This window comes from Centroberyx affinis, unplaced genomic scaffold (genome assembly GCF_046629955.1).
Source record: "Centroberyx affinis isolate AG114_WGS23_722 - 3 ecotype Tasmania unplaced genomic scaffold, CSIRO-AGI_Caff_v1 ptg000243l_1, whole genome shotgun sequence".
In the NCBI taxonomy this organism is placed as follows: Eukaryota; Metazoa; Chordata; class Actinopteri; order Beryciformes; family Berycidae; genus Centroberyx; species Centroberyx affinis.
Window position 1 is genome coordinate 289533 of NW_027278927.1, and position 12683 is coordinate 302215.

The window sequence follows — 12683 nt, forward strand, 5'->3', positions numbered from 1 at the left end:
GTTGGTTCTTTTTTACAACAGCAAAACGTTCAACAAACATGGAGAAAATGTGTTATTGGGCCAATCCACAGAGGGGCCAAATGACTATTTAGCTAAAATTGTGTTTAGCCTCTGTAGTAAAAGGTGGCCCGTGGCAGACATGATGCGTTTTCGACACTGGAATATCCGTAAACCTTGTTGATGCTCTGTAACACTGGGATCTTGTGCAAATCATAATTTGATTCAGTGGATCAAATAAAGCATGTAGGGGTGTGTCTGTGTGTGTGTGTGTGTGTGTGTGTGTGTGTGTGTGTGTGTGTGTGGGCCTGTCTGGTAGCTTATTGCGTGCCTGCTCCTCCACATGGTTTTCATTACATCTCTATGGGATGTTTGTTTTCTCTATTAATCCCTTTTCCTCTATTATCAAGAGCTCCATCAAAACTGCCCCAAACTAATGCCCCCAAACACACGCACACACACACACACACACACACACACACAGACACACACATACACACACACACACACACACACACACACACACACACACACACACACACACACACACACACACACAAAAACTCTGTTGTTACAAATGAGTGATGCGTGTATGCCCCCTCACAACATTGTAATTTCTTCCACTCATTTATCTTTTTCCCTTTCTTCTCTGTGTATTTGTTTGTCTTTCTCTCTCCCTTGTTCTCTCCAGCTTGCACATTTACATGCCCTGCGTGTGTGTGTTTGTGTGTGTGAGCACAGATTGGTGCAGTTGTATGTTGCAGCATTGTGAAGGATTTAAGATTTAATGCCATGGTTCAGCAGGCCACCAAGACCTCATAGCACCAGCGCTTTATGAAGAAACGGGTCCAGAGTTAACCTTACACTGGCATTCTTAATTTGTGTGTGTACACAGAAGCAAACTCTTTCCCCAGATGAAAGCACCACATGAAATAGCCTATGCAACCAGCAGCATATGTCTTCCATTTTCCGCCAGTGGTTTTGACCTTTCAGCAAATTGGTGTGTGCGTGTGTGTGTTTGTGTGTGTTTTAATGTGTGTGATTTGTATTTTTGCCACTTTGTGGGGTCAACATATCCCCACATAAACAGAAAACCTGTAAAAGTGGTCACTTGTGAGGACCGATTTTTCGGGTTAGAATTAGAGTTAGGTCAGGGTAAGTGATAAGGTTAGGTAATTAGTGGTGAGGATCAGGGTTAGAGGTTAGGTTTTTATAGCGTTTCCTCATAAATCTCATAGCACTAATGTGTTTGTGTGTGTATGTTGCTAACTTGGCCCCGCAGCATTAAGCATACAGGCTTGTGACTGAAAGGTTGTCGGTGCAAATCCTGGACCCTGCAGGGAAAGGGAAAGATAAACGCTCTCCTGAAAAAGAACATGCATATTCACTCAACCTTCCCTAGATAAAAAAGGTAAAAAAAAAAAAAAACCTCCTTATATCTCTGTGTCTGTGTCTCCCTGCAGGCTACTCGTGCCACTCTGACGGCCCACTGCTCGTCTCTGGGCGACTCTCTGAGGAAGGAAAATGAGTTGGCGCTGATCATCGACGGCCAGACTCTGAAGTACGCCCTGTCCTTCGAGCTCCGCCAGGCCTTCCTTGACCTGGCTCTGTCCTGCAAGGCTGTCATCTGCTGCCGGTAGGACACGCACATTCAGCCCACACACACACACACACACACACACACACACACACACACACACACACACACACACACAACATACACACACAGAGAAACACTGGGTTTGTTACTTTTACTGATACGCTGGATCGGATGCATGTATCCCTTGTGCTATTTTGGGAAAGCACCGATGTAGAAAACAAGCTTTGATGTCGGTGGGTGAGGGTGGGTGTCGTTGGGGTTTACATACCCACAATGCTCCTTTTTTTATTTTTAATTGGAGGAAATCAGCCACTGCAGCCACTCATCTGATATGGTTTTTCCACTGCACAAGTTGTTTTCTGTTGTGCGCAACGAAATTAAGATCGTTCTGAACTTTCTTGTCGGCCCGTAATGTAATTAGATTTGTAGTTCTTCCAATTCCTGACATTGCAGTGCTTTGTTGTTGTTTATTCATGTTTTGCCTCTTTCTCAACTTCCTCTGACTTTCCACTTTCACTGTTTGTGCACACCAGCTGGGTATTTAAAAATGGCGGTTGTAACTGATCGTTGACCCTGTGCGTCGTTGCTCATGCGTTACTTGCATGATGACAACATGTTGCCAGCACCCTTTGAAAGCGGGCTGGTATCAGATACATAAGGGTGCTGTGTCAGTATGCTTTTACTCTATCTGAACCATGAATAAAATATAATGGAAAACGTACATCTACCGGGACAGCATGGCTACAGTACGGCATACAAGTGCAGTGGAAAAAGCATGCAAGTTATTCAGAAAATCAAGACTTAAAACCTCACCACACACATTGATCCTCATCCTGGTGTGTGCATGATGAAGAGAAAGAGAGAGAGTGTGTGTGCGCCTGCATGCCTGCATGTGTGTGTGTGTTTGTAAAGGTTGTCGGTTGCCCTGGGTCAGCAAACGAACGAGGATGATAAAAGGCTGTCGTGCTGCTCAGCGGGGGTAATGTAATACACCGCGCTGCATGGAAATGTCAAAGTCATGACTCACTTACTGCTGTTACCCCTGGAATAGACACACACACACACACACACACACACACACACACATACGCAGACACACTCACATACACACACGCCGTTATACATTTCCATTGATACAAAGTGCACTCTGCTCATAGAATGTTTACTGCATGTTCCCTTTTTTGGTCATGTTCCACTCAGCACCAGCTGTGATGTTTAACAAAAGAGTTTCCACTCGTCTTTGTCTGTGTGTGTGTGTGTGTGTGTGTGTGTGTGTTTAAGCAGGAGGGGAGTAATTGACTCTCCCTTGCATAAAGGCCATATCCGGACTCGGGTCTCCGAGGCCTTGCAAACGGCCTCCAGCTCCCTTTCCTCTATCCTTCCCTCCATACCCCCTCCACTCCTTCCTTTTCTCTCTCCCTCTCTCTCTCTCGCTCTCTCTCTCTCTCTCTCTCTCTCTCTCTCTCTCTCTCCCTCTCTCTCTACCTATCCTGGCATGGTTGTGTGTGTGATCCCTGCTGTGTGTATATGTGAGTGCCGGGCGCCGTACTGTTAATAGTGTGCCTGTGCTTAATGAGCTATAGCTTTTGACTTTAATGTATAGAGGTGTCAGTGAGATAATGTCTCACCAAAGTGTGTGACGGTTCACGGTGTATGTGTGTGTGTGTGTGTGTGTGTGTCAGCGCTATGCATGGGTTCCTGACTTCACTGTGTGTTTGTTTAGAGGAGGACTTGAGGCTGCTTATTTTCTGCTCAGTTCCACCATGAAGCGCATTAGGAGCCTTTCATCTCTACAACGCCACTTTACACAGTCCCAGACACTGTTAGCTGTGTTTAGAGAAAAAGGTAGGAGGGACCCAGAGAGAGAGAGAAAGAGAGAGAGATAAAGAGAGATTTGCGGTCAGAGACGGAGAGAGACATACAGGCAGACACACTCGCACTCACACACACTTCAGACGCAGGAACAGGGAAAACAAAGAGCAGAGGTTGATCCCATCCTTCAGCACCAACTACAGAGGCCAAGACTCTCTGAGGGTTTCCCCCTGGAAATATCCTGTGTGTCTAGTTGGAATGGGTGGGATGGGTGTATGTGTGTGTATTTGTGTGTTTGTGCATGTGTGTATGTTTGTGTGTGCACGCGTATTTATGAATACTAAGTGGACCACCCAGCTCTGTGATTTCAGCTTGACCGGGCCATGATCCTACTTACATATTCACAGCAGACAGGCCATCTTTATGACTTGTGGGCTTCAGTCTAGTGCAGGGGTGTGTGTGTGTGTGTGTGCGTGATGGATCATACATCTGCTTATAATTTTGTTTTGTAGTATCTTTATCAAAAGTATCATACTGTATTCCACGTGAGTGTTTATGCGCACGTTGACTCATACAGCTGTTCATAATTTAATTTTGTAATGTCATTATCACCGCATTGTAGTAAACAGCACATACAGCACACTGTGGCCCCCGGGCCTTATAGCACTAATTGACATAAATACAGAAGTTATTCAGTCGTTGCAGAAGCCACTCCACCCCCTCAAGGAATTGTCTATAACGTCCTGCAGTACGAATTCATGATAAAAGCAGATTGGTGGAACTTACAGTAGCTGGGCTACACAGAAACTCTTATTCATATCATTCACTGCTATAACAGATTTTTTTCTCAGAATGTCCATACTTAGTAAAGGTGACATTAAAAATAACTCCTTTTAAAAAGTGCTATGTGTAGCATTTCAGCACTAATAAATCATTACCACATTAACATAATTACCATAAACAAACAACACCATCCCTGAGAAGACTGGCAGCTTCTACCAGCCTTTGCAGTGCATTTTACATTTTGTGTCAGAAGGTTGGATATTGTGTGAAATCTGCTGGATCGCTTCATGGCACAAAACAAGCAGAGGACACTGTTCTTCTAGCATAAATGGAGCTAATGGCAGATGGTTGAGCGAGTGAAAGGCTGATGGAAAAATCCCTTGCAACATGTTTGTCCTGTTCAGTAAAGCCAACAAGAAAATCACACAAGTTGAATTAATAGAATTGGCACAGCTATTCAAATGAACGTTCCAGGATCGTCAGGGCAGCGGCCGTTTTTATGTGTACCGTTTGGCTAGTTTCCATGTAAACCGCCTTGCGTTAAATCACTCAGGCGAGAGGTTTTGCAGCAAGGATTGAAGCAGTTGAGTTGTGACAGTTAAGGTTAACTCCACTGACAGTTAAGTCCGTTGAGCTTTGACAGTTAGCTAAGCACTTGTGCAACAGATAGCCTGTCACACAGATTCATTTTATCCTGCTTTTAGGCTACAGCCACATAATTAACTCAAACTCTGCACAGCATGGGGGTAGCAGCAACATCTTCTTTGCAACAGGAAGCAATGGGGTTTATGGGAAATGTGCTCTTAATTTTGAGAAACACTAACAATACCACTGGCACGGGATAGAGGCTACCAATTGTCTCGACCCCGGTCTCATTTGTTTACAGTAGTTATACCCAGGTATCACAATTTGACAATGATATATAGATGTTTAAATATGCTACACAGAGCACTTTTAAGTGTAAAAAGTATCCGCTTTAACAAACGCAGCATAACACAACACCAGGCTCTGCACTGGCCTCAGGGAGGCGTCTGTAATAGAGCCATCCTGGGTTCTTCTTTGTCCGTAGAGAGACAGAACCGGTTATAGACAGAGGAGCAGTGATACAGGTCAAGAGGGTGGAGTACCACTGGAAGCTCCCTGAACACACACACACACACACACACACAGAAGAAACGCATGCTTGGGCATACACCGATGTAGGCAGACGTGCACATACACACACCCACATGAGCACACACACATACACATCAAACGTAAGCTAAACAGAGTCTTATTAGCAGAACAGTGAATCATTGTTTCCTAATACCTGGTGAAGAGCACTAAACAGAGCCCTGGAGTGAGTGCGTGTGTGTGTGTGTGTGTGTGTGAGGTGTGCCTCTGCCAGCTCCCTATCCATCTCTCCCTCTCTCTGTCTTTTTCCTCTTCAACTGTTCCCCTCTCTTTATTTTCCCTTTAACTATCCCTGTTTCCCACGTCTCCTTTTTCCTTTGTTTTATTCTTTCTTTCTTGGTTCTCCTTGGCTTTCTTTCATTCAGCCTCTGAATTTCTTCCTTTTCTTTGTTTCTTGCTTTCTTTCCAACTGTATTCTTTCATCTTTCCCTCTCCCCACCTCTCTTCCCCCTGTGCAGACAGCTGTACACACTTAATATCACCAACCATGTTTCCTCTCACGGTTTCCCCAGAGTGTCTCCGCTCCAGAAGTCGGAGATCGTGGATATGGTGAAGAGACATGTGAAGGCCATCACACTGGCCATAGGCGACGGTGCGAACGACGTGGGCATGATCCAGACGGCTCACGTCGGAGTGGGCATCAGCGGCAACGAGGGCATGCAGGCCACCAACTCCTCTGACTACTCCATAGCACAGGTGGGACATACACAAAGCATTCATTCATGCATAGTTAGGGGCATGCAAAATGTGTTACAGGCTTTACACACATACATGATACTCCTATGTATATATTGGTGGTTAGAGAGGCCACTCCGAAACGAAGCCCCCATGTCAGCAAGCATCCGCCCTGCTGAAGTGTCCTTAGGCAAGACGCTGAATCCCTACCAGCTCGCTGTGCTGCAGCTGACCCTGACCTCTGACCCCCCTGTAGGGGGCGTAAACAGAAAGGAGAATTTCCCCACAGGGATCAATGAAGTATCACATTATTAGTATAAACATATTGCTCATGTCATCTTCAAATAAAAGAAACCCAACAAAAAATTTTCAGAGGGCATTTTTTTCCCCTTGATCTGATTTTTAGGGGCATGTTGCTGTTTTTCAGGGTCAATTTTATCAAGCAATGAAATAAGACATTTGCACTGCATATTGGCAAATAAACACACAATTTGTACCACTAAGATTTTTTTATTTTTTATCATAACATCACATAAACAGAGTAACAATCAGAGACATTTTCTGCTGCTTCAGGCTGCGTACTCGGTTCTTTTCTGATCAAATCGCTCCATTTTTTTTTTTAAGCCAGAAGGCACAGCAAAGAACCACCCAGTCACTCCCATGAATCATCTACAGTGGCCCACAGAGGACAGTAGTCTCATTCAAGTCTGAATAAATGACAACTAAATTAAAATAATGTGTACAGGGTGAAATGCAATAAAGGGTACTTCTAATTATCGGGGGCATTTTTAACCTCATGGGCATTTTATGAACTTTCCGAGCCCCCGTTAATTTCTGACGCTAGTATGTTAGGTACCCACAAAAGCTTTGATAGAGGGATATACATACATATCGTTCAGATTTTGTCTGATACTGTATGTTTTCTAAATCCAGCAGTCATAGCACATGGCCACACCCACTGAGAGCTGCAGTAGTATCCGTTCCACAGCTTATTGCTGGTGGCGCTAATTATTTGCATGTGTTTCTGTGGGCAAAGGAGGGTGAGAGGGGAGTTGAGTTATTCAAGGCTTGTTGGAATCCAGGAATCTTGTCTTTTCTCTCTCTCACTCAGACACACACACACACATACCCTCTCTCTCTCTCTCTCTTTCACTGTTTGAGTGTTTATCTCTTACCCCTTGGGCATCTTGTACAACTTATCTGTCTCTATCACTGCGAGGCTGCTTCTCCTGCTTCCTCAACATTCTCTTCCCCCAGTCGCATTCTCCTTGGTTTCCTCTCTCTATCTCACATTTTCATTTTTACACTTTTTTCCCCCAACTATATTAATGCCCCCCCCCCGCTCTCTCTCTCTCTCATTGGTAGTTCTCCTACCTGGAGAAGCTGCTATTGGTCCACGGGGCCTGGAGCTACAACCGTGTCACCAAGTGCATCCTCTACTGTTTCTATAAGAATGTGGTCCTCTACATTATAGAGGTAGGAGCTTCCCCACCACACCCCCTCTGTTTAAACACACACACACACACACACACACACACACACACAGTTACATTAACAGAGACATTTTGCAGCTGTTTGTCGACTTGGTTGACAATGATGGATGAGGTGCCCCTCTGGTGTCTGCTTTCTGTCTCTCTTCTACACACACACACACACACACAGAAAAAAGTATGTTTAGATCAGTAGTGGCGAGACCTTGGCTCCAAGGGTCGACTACTTTGTGTGTGTGTGTGTGTGTGTGTGTGTGTGATGGTTGAAGGGGCACATTGCAGCCCTGGCCTGTTATGAAGGGTATTTGTCAGCTGTGCCCCCCCCCCTCTTTCTGACATTAAGGATGCCAGCAGGTGCAGGCCCTCATGGGAGCCACAGCCTCTGGCCTACTGTCCTGCTCACACTACCACTGTGTGTGTGTGCGTGTGTGCGTGTGTGTGTGTGTGTGTGTTTCCATGATTATCTCACATGATTGGCTCCCTGCAGAGCGCTCTAGGCCAAAGGTTATAGACTGTCTCTGTCCACTTAGTGGAGACAGAGTAGGGGGGATGGGTGTGTATGTTGTGTGTGTGTGTGTGTGCGCGCGTGCGTGTGTGTGTTTGTGTGTATCTGACCTCACCCCTAGGCTGTATGCTCCACTGTATGCCCCAGGAATGCCACAACACCCACCAGCGGCCCCAAACATTTTCCCTATCTGCCCTCAGATCAGCCTGTGTCTGCTGTGTGTGTGTGTGTGTGTGTGTGTGTGTGTCTGTGTGAAGGCGTTAGTGAAAGTCTCCCCTGGGCCAGAGTCACATTCAGACACTTGTGTTGTGTTTAGGCAAATTAAGTTCTATAGAGTCAGAAAGTGGTTTCAGAGCCAGCCACAACCTGTATTTGGAATGCATTTTAAAACTAGTATGCTAAAACTAGTTGACCTCTTAATGGTGCTACGTGCAGTAATATAAACATCAACATATCATTGCCAAATTAATTGTGATATCTTGGTATAATTACCGTAAATAAATGAGACCATGGTCAAGACAATTGGTGGCCTCTGTCTCACGCCAGCCGTATTTTTAGTGCAAGTGTTTGTCAAAATTGTAACCACATTCCCATAAACCCCGTTTCCTTTGGTACTTTGGAGGTTTTTTTCTTCTGCTTTACTGAGGAGGATAAACATGTGATTTTCCAGGCCTTTCACTCGTTCAACCAACTCCCTTTCGTGAGAAACTCTGAGAACTTTAGCTCCGTTTGTGTTGGAAAGAACAGCACCATCTTCCTGTTTTGTGCCATAAAGCAATCTCCTTTTGTGCCGGCAAAATCCGACCTGATGGCACACAATGTAAAATGCAGTGTAGCTGTCAATCAATGTTTGTTTACGGTAATCATACCAATGTCTCAAAATGAATGCGATAACAATTAATTGATGTTAAAATGCCGCATGTAGCACCTTAAAGTTCTGTTGAAGTTCATTTTGTCATGTGTCCTAGCTCAGAACTCTTGTTACCAGTTTTAAGAATGCAAATATGACCGCCTCTACCTCCTTTTTATACTATCAGTACATCCCTAAGGCGGTTTTACCCTTCTCTATTGTCCCACTCATCCCCTCTCATCCCGTTCTTTGTCGCCCAGCTCTGGTTTGCCTTTGTGAACGGGTTCTCTGGCCAGATCCTTTTTGAGCGCTGGTGTATAGGCCTCTACAACGTGGTGAGTACCCACCCTCTCTCTCTCTCCCTCTCGGTCTATCTCACTCTTCTATTTCTTCATTCTCTCCCTTCGTTCTCATTTTCTTTCCCTCTCTCTTGTAATTGGTTGACGTCTCTCTGTCTACCTATCTCTCAATCAGTCTCTCTAGCTACTCTTGTCTTATCACTGTTCTTTCTGCATGCCAGAGACATTTGTACGCATGTATTTGTGTGTGTGTTTGTTTGTGTGTGTGTGTGTGTGTGTGTGTTTGTGTGTGTTTGTGTGCGTGTGTGTATTTTGGCCTCTCTTCACACCAACTGTTGTGTACTTCTTCGTTTGACTGCAAATGTATACAGCTCGGCCCCCAGGCTCTCCATCTTTGAAAGTGATGAAATTCCTTTTGATAGTGTCGCTCTGATTGCAACATTGATTATCCAGCTATGCAAGTGTGTAACAAAGTCAGCTTGTGTGTATGTGCGTGAACGCTGTTCTGTGGTTGTGTGTATTCATACTTGTGTGTGTGTGTGTGCCAGATCTTTACTGCGCTGCCTCCCTTTACCCTGGGGATATTTGACCGGCCGTGCAGTCAGCAGAACATGCTCCGTTTCCCCCAGCTCTACCGAATCACCCAGAATGCCGAGGGCTTCAACACCAAGGTATGCACACACACACACATACATGTGACACATGCACATGCACACAAACGCAACCAAGTGTTGCATCTGAAATGAAAGTTAAATCAGTGTTCTGTCATTCCTCTGCGTTTGACTTGTCATGCCTTGTGGGTTGTGTCTGTGGGACTGACGGTGATGCCGGCTGTTTGTTTGGAACACCAGCGGGTAAACAAGAGTGGCATGGAGACTGGGATGTTTCCATAGCAACCTTAATGAGATTCATAGGGCCAGAATAAGGAAGTCTTTCATTTTCGAGGGTACAGCAGCAGCCCAACCTATGTGTATGTGTGTGTCTGTGCGTGTGTGTGTGTATATGTGTGTACGTGTACAGGAGGGCAGTTGTGATGGCAAGGACACAGTGGAAGTAGTGTTACTGTGGGGAACTACTGTTTTTGTGTGTTTGTGTGCATGTGTGTGTGTGTGTGTGTATGGATGGGGGGGATATATGTGCCTTGGCATTAGTTTGCACTGACTTACACCCCCCCCCCATCTCTCTGTCTCTCTCTCTCTCTGTCTCTCTTTCAGGTGTTTTGGGGTCACTGTATCAACGCACTGATTCATTCAATTATTCTCTTTTGGTTTCCACTCAAAATGTTAGAGCATGGTAAGCAACTTGGCTGATTAACTGTTGTACATTCTTCTACTTCTTGCTGTTAACCGGTACATTTTGTCATGAGATATCTGAGAGTTTGTGTGTTTTCCCCACAGACTCTCCCTTCAGTAACGGTCATGGAAATGACTACCTGTTTGTAGGGAATATGGTCTACACAGTAAGCATCTTACTCATGTTTTCTCTGTGTGTGTCTGTGTCTGTGTGCTTTTGTAATCAAGTTTGTACTTTGTATGTTTTTATTTCCTTGTGTGTGTGTGTTTTGGCTTGTATGTGTGTGCTTGTTTGCATGTGTATTTGTGTGCACACCAACATTACGCTGCTTCCTCAGAGCCGTTACGGGTCTCCGGTCAATCTAGTCGAGTCTAGCCAGTCTGTCTCCGCTCTACACTCATCCACCTCTTCTCTCCATTCATTCTCCATCTTACACTCTCTGTGTTATTCTGCTCCCTACACTTATCCTACGCGTATGTCGGCAGTGTTTATTTGTTGGTGTTGCTTGTGTGTGTGTGTGTCTGTGTGTGTCTGTTTGGATTGCAGAGGGCTGTTGGGGTCCTGAGTGATTTAACAGACATTGCTGAGTTTACAGTATATCATTAATGATGTTTATTATCTCCGGAGTCGCCGGTGAACTAACCCTGTTTCTCTTTGTTTTTTCTGTTCCCTCTCTCTCTCCCCCTGCCCCCCCTTCTGTGTGTGTGTGTGTGTGTGTGTGTGTGTGTGTGTGTGTAGTATGTGGTAGTTACAGTGTGTCTGAAAGCTGGAATGGAGACCACCGCTTGGACCAGGGTAAGAACAATGACACACTCTGTGCCACATGTGGTATACAAACTAATGTTTTCCTCACCATTGAGTTGGTTATACTGTGTAGTAGAGCCACCTTCCCTGTAAGAATTTTATTTGCATTGGTTTCAATGGAAAGTTCCACTCGTATGAACATCCACATATACATTTAGTCCCCAAGCCTACAGTAACCTAAGACCCAGTATATCCCTCCATGCTCTCCACCTTTTTATAATCTCAGTAGTCATGCTAGAGCCGCCAGTTTTATGCAACAGGATAGGGATGACTCTTGATTGACAGCTATCAGAGTACAGCAGAGGCGGATGTTGAGTTTGAGAAGATGGTATGCCCACTGTTGGATAGGGTGGGGGGGGGGCAGAGGGGCGCTGACACCCCCCGTCCGTTCAGCTGTCCACACACAGCAGCCTTGCAGTAATGAAGCAGGGTCCCACAGGAATTCACACAGTGTCCCCTTACAGCGGATCACAGAGAGAGGGACGAAGACAGGCGAGGAGGGAGGGAGTCTCAGGGACAAGGTTGTCTATATTCGGACGGGTTATGTGTAAACTATTTGACCTCTCTTTTCTCTCTTCATCTCCATCCTCTCCTGTGACTTTTTTCTCCTTTTTCTCTGCCCTCGTCCTCCCTCCTCTTTCTGTCCCTCTCTCCCTCTCTCTCTCTGCTGTAGTTTTCCCACCTGGCGGTATGGGGCAGCATGGCGCTCTGGATGGTCTTCTTCGCTGTCTACTCAGCCATCTGGCCCACCATCCCCATCGCCCCCGACATGCTGGGCCAGGCAAGTCGCCTCTCCATAAACATGTGTCACTCATTTCAGGAACAGGGGGCGAGAGGGGATAAAATACCCCCACTCCACCCCTCCACATCTCTATTCTCCGGTCTCCATCGCCCACCCCTCCCTCCCTAGTTGCCAATACATGGCGCCTATGTGACTCTCCTCTTGGGTGTTCCATGTCAGCACGGCTGGAGCCCCGGGGGGAGATTTATGCCCCGCCAGCCCCTCTCTCTAGGCTGCCCGCACCTGCTGCGCGTCACCCGAGCCCTGGACTTTTACGGGCCACTCTGGAGGTGTTGACTCAAGAGGGTGGGCTGCTGTGGGGGGTGATGAGAGTCCACTGGGGGTGAGAAGGGTGTCCGTAGAACCCCTTGATTGAGGGTCCCATTTTAGAGGTTGGGAAAGGGGGGGGGTTGAGGTGGTGTACCCCACTGTGAGGGTAGCGAGTCTTGGGAGGGGAAGGGAGCGGGCCCGTCTCAACTCTCCTCAGCCCATTAATTCAATTTGTGTCAGAAATCAGGAATGCGGTCAAATAACTCTGCAGCTGCTTGGTCCAACTGGGGAATGGTCAGAGACACTCAGCCCCCCCTTACCCGCCCCCAAACCCTCCATCGTCCCCCCCTA

The 12683-nt window shown here is 46.1% G+C and overlaps 1 protein-coding gene across 5 annotated transcripts in view; it reads left to right on the top strand.

Moving 5' to 3' along the window:
* Positions 1–12683, top strand: part of atp8a2 (ATPase phospholipid transporting 8A2) — a 41461-nt gene that overhangs the window by 22418 nt on the left and 6360 nt on the right. For 3 of the 5 annotated variants that reach the window (XM_071543955.1, XM_071543972.1, XM_071543989.1), the window contains 9 exons: positions 1461–1633; positions 5878–6061; positions 7406–7516; positions 9146–9220; positions 9733–9855; positions 10399–10477; positions 10582–10643; positions 11216–11272; positions 11955–12062. In XM_071543955.1, coding sequence (XP_071400056.1) covers positions 1461–1633; positions 5878–6061; positions 7406–7516; positions 9146–9220; positions 9733–9855; positions 10399–10477; positions 10582–10643; positions 11216–11272; positions 11955–12062 — 972 coding nt within the window. Of the gene's footprint in view, positions 1–1460; positions 1634–5877; positions 6062–7405; positions 7517–9145; positions 9221–9732; positions 9856–10398; positions 10478–10581; positions 10644–11215; positions 11273–11954; positions 12067–12683 lie in introns of all 5 variants that reach the window. The other 2 variants (XM_071543981.1, XM_071543964.1) reach the window with 2 other exon arrangements.